This window comes from Camelina sativa, chromosome 13 (assembly GCF_030686135.1).
Source record: "Camelina sativa cultivar CO46 ecotype springtype chromosome 13, ASM3068613v1".
NCBI lineage: Eukaryota > Viridiplantae > Streptophyta > Magnoliopsida > Brassicales > Brassicaceae > Camelina > Camelina sativa.
In genome coordinates, this window is record NC_141892.1 from 15,761,123 (window position 1) to 15,766,364 (window position 5,242).

General features: G+C 37.3%; 1 protein-coding gene across 1 annotated transcript; it reads left to right on the top strand.

Annotated features, from left to right (window-relative positions):
* The first annotated feature begins 1,869 nt into the window (after nt 1-1,869).
* On the top strand, nt 1,870-3,274 carry LOC104736878 (uncharacterized). The gene has a single exon (XM_010456958.2). It carries the CDS (start codon nt 1,946-1,948, stop codon nt 3,032-3,034), a length of 1,089 nt encoding a protein of 362 aa, XP_010455260.2. The 5' UTR covers nt 1,870-1,945; the 3' UTR covers nt 3,035-3,274.
* The last annotated feature ends 1,968 nt before the right edge of the window (nt 3,275-5,242 follow it).

The following is a 5,242-nucleotide window of genomic DNA, read 5'->3' on the forward strand; positions in this document are numbered from 1 at the left end:
AATTTTGACTATGCTTAATCTGGAAACATAAACTGATTCACGAACCTGGTTAGAAGTATCACAGTGTTCTATAAATATTAGTCTTACCATTAAGGACATAGGAGAGCTAAAAGAAACGAAAAGAGTAGACCAAATTGAAGATAATCTTACGAACCAATGATCACCTCAATGACATATAAAAATCATCATTAATCTCCCAAGAAAGAGAGATGACCTATAGCCATCGTTGGCTCTTCATTATTAATATTGATGTTTTTGCTTTTCAACTCCACCTTTGAAGCTAATCCATCTCTACGATAATCTTACTAAACGGTCGATTAGACGGACATTAGATTACTTTTCAACATAGCACAATAGACTAAAACTATTTTTCCGTTAGTTAAAAAAAGAAAAAGAAAAAAAAAAGACTAAAACTAATTATCCATTCGGTTATTAAAAATGCATACTAGTCGAGAATCCCTGGAGTCTCTCCTTCAAACTCTTTCAAGTTCATGCCTTGAATTTGCAGGTCCTCTACAAACTTGAGCATGTGATGTGGCCACTGCCCCACATCGAAATTTTGATACTTTGAGACCTATTCATTTATATAAAGTAATAAAAATTAAACTAAAAAGCCTTATATATTTAGACAAAAATATCAAAATATTCTAAATAAATTAAATACTTAAAAGTTTTTAGATATACTTGTTAAATTATAATTAAATTTTATTTAAATAGTATTTTTTAAAATATATTACACTTTTGGGTAGTACCCGAAACCAAACCAAACCCGAACCGAAATAGTAAATTACTGAATGGATCCTAAATTTCTATATTCATAATACCCAGAACCGAATGAATATATCCGGAACCGAACCGAATACCCGAACGTCCATGACTACTACGTTAGAACTGTCTTTTTTTTTTATTAACTCCATGATCCATTTCAACTTGAGCTTCAATATGTTTTTTCGAGAACATATCTTTTTCAGTCCTCTAATAAAATTTCTTAATCGTATAGTTTTAAATGAAAGGTCGCATTCGAGAAATGGTCGAAGTAATGAATCCTTTACTAGACATATACATGAATATAGCTTTGTTTGCTCCCTAATGGTCAATTATTCTATCCTACACAATGTGGCAGTCGAGCATGACTGACCCTCACAATGAACAAATTTCACCCAACCCCGTACAAATTGACATGTCATATATGATTGTTAATACAATTGCTTTCACAAATAATATTAGTATATTTTTTTTTTGGTTCAAAGATGAATAAAGAATAAGAAAACAGAAAAACTTTACAATAAGAAAAGGTCCATATAATGTACGATGGACATAAGATGATTGAAATACGAAGAGGACATAATAAAAAACATATCAAACGGTTAGGGAAAGGTACTATTTTTAGTAAATACTAAATATATTTGAAAATGGGCTGTATACACATATGACATAACGAAATAATACACATATGATAAATGGGCAGTTATCAACATTTGGCAAATTTACTCAAAAGAAAAGCTGAAATTATGATTCATGACAACATCCATATATAAATATCCAAGATGCAATATAGAACTAGAGTTATACAAATTCAGTGATAGAGAATTCTGAAAGAAATTTTCTTTAAAAAAATGACGTCCAATTAAAACTGACAACTTCAAAGTCTAGATATTCAAATTTAAATTATGGTAAGAGGTTTACCAAAGACATATTCTTCTCGGCTTTTTCTTTACATTTAGACAAAATCAGCATAAACTAATTTGACTTATTAAACAATATAATTTCTCTAGTTAGACGCTTTCATAAACTTCAATAAACAAATATTTTAGTTGTCGCAATGTGTGCTATATATAAACTACCTTCTTTAGATTACAATTCATTCAACAACATCTCGGTTTCGCAGTAACAATCGTACTAGCATAAGCTACGTCTAGAACAAGAGCACACGAATTCAATCAACATGGCCAATCCTAGTAATTGGCCATCTCTTCTTATGTTGGTCTTGGCCTTGTACGCCATTGCTGCTCATACAAGTGCTCAATACACATACTCTCCACCATCACCACCACCGTACGTCTACAATTCTCCATCACCACCTCCTCCATACGTCTACAACTCCCCACCACCTCCTCCATATATTTACAAGTCCCCACCACCACCTCCTTATGTCTATAGCTCCCCACCACCTCCTCCATATGTATACAAGTCTCCACCACCCCCGCTTTACGTCTATAGCTCTCCACCACCTCCTCCATATGTTTACAAGTCCCCACCACCCCCGCCTTACGTCTATAGCTCCCCACCACCTCCTCCATATGTTTACAAGTCCCCACCACCACCTCCTTATGTCTACAGCTCCCCACCACCTCCTCCATATGTTTACAAGTCTCCACCACCCCCGCCTTACGTCTATAGCTCCCCACCACCTCCTCCGTATGTTTACAAGTCCCCACCACCACCTCCTTACGTCTACAGCTCCCCACCACCTCCTCCGTATGTTTACAAGTCTCCACCACCTCCTCCTTATGTCTATAGCTCTCCACCACCACTTCCATATGTTTACAAGTCTCCACCACCTCCTCCTCCTTATGTCTACACTTCTCCACCACCACCTCCATATGTTTACAAGTCACCGCCACCTCCTCCTCCTTATGTCTACACTTCTCCACCACCACCTCCATATGTTTACAAGTCACCACCACCTCCTCCTTACGTCTACAGTTCTCCTCCATATGTTTACAAGTCACCACCACCTCCTCCTTACGTCTACAGTTCTCCTCCATATGTTTACAAGCCACCACCACCTCCTCCTTACGTCTACAGCTCTCCTCCATATGTTTACAAGCCACCACCACCTCCTCCTTACGTCTACAGCTCTCCTCCATATGTTTACAAGCCACCACCACCTCCTCCTTACGTCTACAGCTCTCCTCCATATGTTTACAAGCCGCCACCTCCTCCTTACACGTACAGATATCCTCCATATGTTTACACTTCACCGCCACCTCCAAGCTATAGTTATAGCTCTCCCCATCCTCCAAAATACTAAACAACAAAATACATGATATATTCGTTTATCAGCCATCATATTCTTGGAATTAATTAATATTTCCTTAATAAATTTTCATATATGAAATGTATTTCTTTGGTTACAACGAAGTGCGTTTTTGTTGTTTGATTGCTTCGTTTGATGTTGTTTTACTCACTAAAAATCCATGTACTTGTTGTCCATCGTTTATTCTCTAATGAACTCAATGAATCCTTTTATTTTAATAGATTGAAATAAAAATCTTCGGGCATCTCAAAGTTTCTCAACTATCATAGTTTATACATGAGATATATATAAACTCTCGAAGTTTCTCTTAATTATGGATTTGAAAACTTTTTCACTAAAAGATCCACATTCATAAGAAAACAAAGAAAATGTAGCGATAACCTATGTTTCCAAGGAAAGTTGGTTAGGTTTTTTTTTTCAACCAAACATTAATCTTTAAAATAATTCCAACGTTGGTTGCCCAAACCGGAGGGTAAGAGTTTACAAAAGTAATTTCAAAAAATAAAGACCTCGTAGAACGAGCAAGGCAATCTGCCCATACATTTAACGTCTGTGGGATCTTCGAAAGCATGAAGGATGGAAAGGATGGTCGAAGAATGCTGAAATCATCCAACAGGTTGGAAAAAGCTGGCCATTCATCGGGAGACTGCACCATTGCCACTAGTTCTGCACAATCCGTCTTAAAACTCTGACAGTCAACACCCGCCGCCAGTAGAGATTCCATCGCCCAAATCAAAGCCTGAAACTCCGAGTGAAGGGGGGAACGACTGCGTCGCTAAGGGATGCATCGGTCGATGCACTATTTTCATTGGTCGATGCAAGATTGGTTCTGTGCGGACGAGTTTAAGTTAAACGTTGCGTTTTGGGTTAGGGAAACCCTGAAAACGTGTATAAAAGGGTTTTGTCGTGTTGTGGCCGAGGTTTGGCCGTTTCTGGAGAGGAAAAGAAAGAGAGAAAGAGTTTGTGAGTGTTCTTAAGAAGTTCTTGGAGTTTGAGGCTATTTTTGTAGAGATCTGTAGATGGGTTTGTTGTAGGAGCTTCCTAGGAGCATTTCTCTTCTTGTTTGTGGTTCAAAATCTTTTGTGGCAAAGGTAAGTGCATGACCATGGCTTATCTAAGCTGGATATTTCTCTGATCTGTTTATTTATGTGTTGTGTGTCTTGTTAGAATGTTATTTGGGACTTTGTGAGGCTTTCTTGTGGCTTGGGATCGAGTTTGATGTTTGTAGGAACGAAGATCTGACGAGAAGCTTCGAGGTAAATCGATGCTCGGCATGTGCGTCGATCGATGCACTTTGTGCGACGGTTGATGCAATGTGAGGATGGCGCAGATTGACCTAGGAGCATCGGTCGATGCTATGTGGAGGTGTCGGTCGATGCAGTTAGGGATTTCATGCAAGGTCGAGCATGCGTCGGTCGATGTAGTGTGTGTGTCGGTCGATGCAAGTGTACCTTGTATCGGTCGATGCAAGCTTGTGTCGGTGGATGCAACCCCAGCTGGTGTCGGTCGATGCATGTTTGGTGTCGGTCGATATAGAGTCCTGGTTTTTTGTTGTTTGGCTATTGTTTGTTGGTTGATGGTTAGACATGTCTTTATTGCTTGTGAGTATAACCCAGTAGATTGGAGGATTACGTTACTGAGTGTTTGTAAAATACGCATGCATCTCAATTTGTGTTGGTGGTGTATGTAAAGGCAAAGTATGATCGTGGAATCAAATGCAAATGCATTTGAAGTCACTAGAACACAAATGCATTTGAAGTCATTTGTATAATTCATTAAGATTAAAATGTTTGATTGCTAAAACATTCAAATTATAATAATAAAATTTTTAAGCATGTTTGAAGCATGCTGGTAATATATAAATATCACAATTATTTATGCTACATTTAGTTATCTTATTAATGAAATTAATTACACAGAGAATGAATGAAGAGCATGAGTTTCAGCTCAAGAAGAGGAGGTGTCTGGTTTTATAGATTATGTTAAAAACGGACAAACTAACATATAATGTCCATGTTCAGTCACATTTTATTTTATACGTAATCAATATTATTTCTCCCAACGTAAAAAATGTTTGTACATCTTGATTGTGCATCAAAACATGAAGATCTCTATATTTTGTGGGATACAGACTAAATATTTTAAAGTAACATTTCATATTAACAAAAAATTTCAGTTTAATGTTAACTAATCAATAGTCAC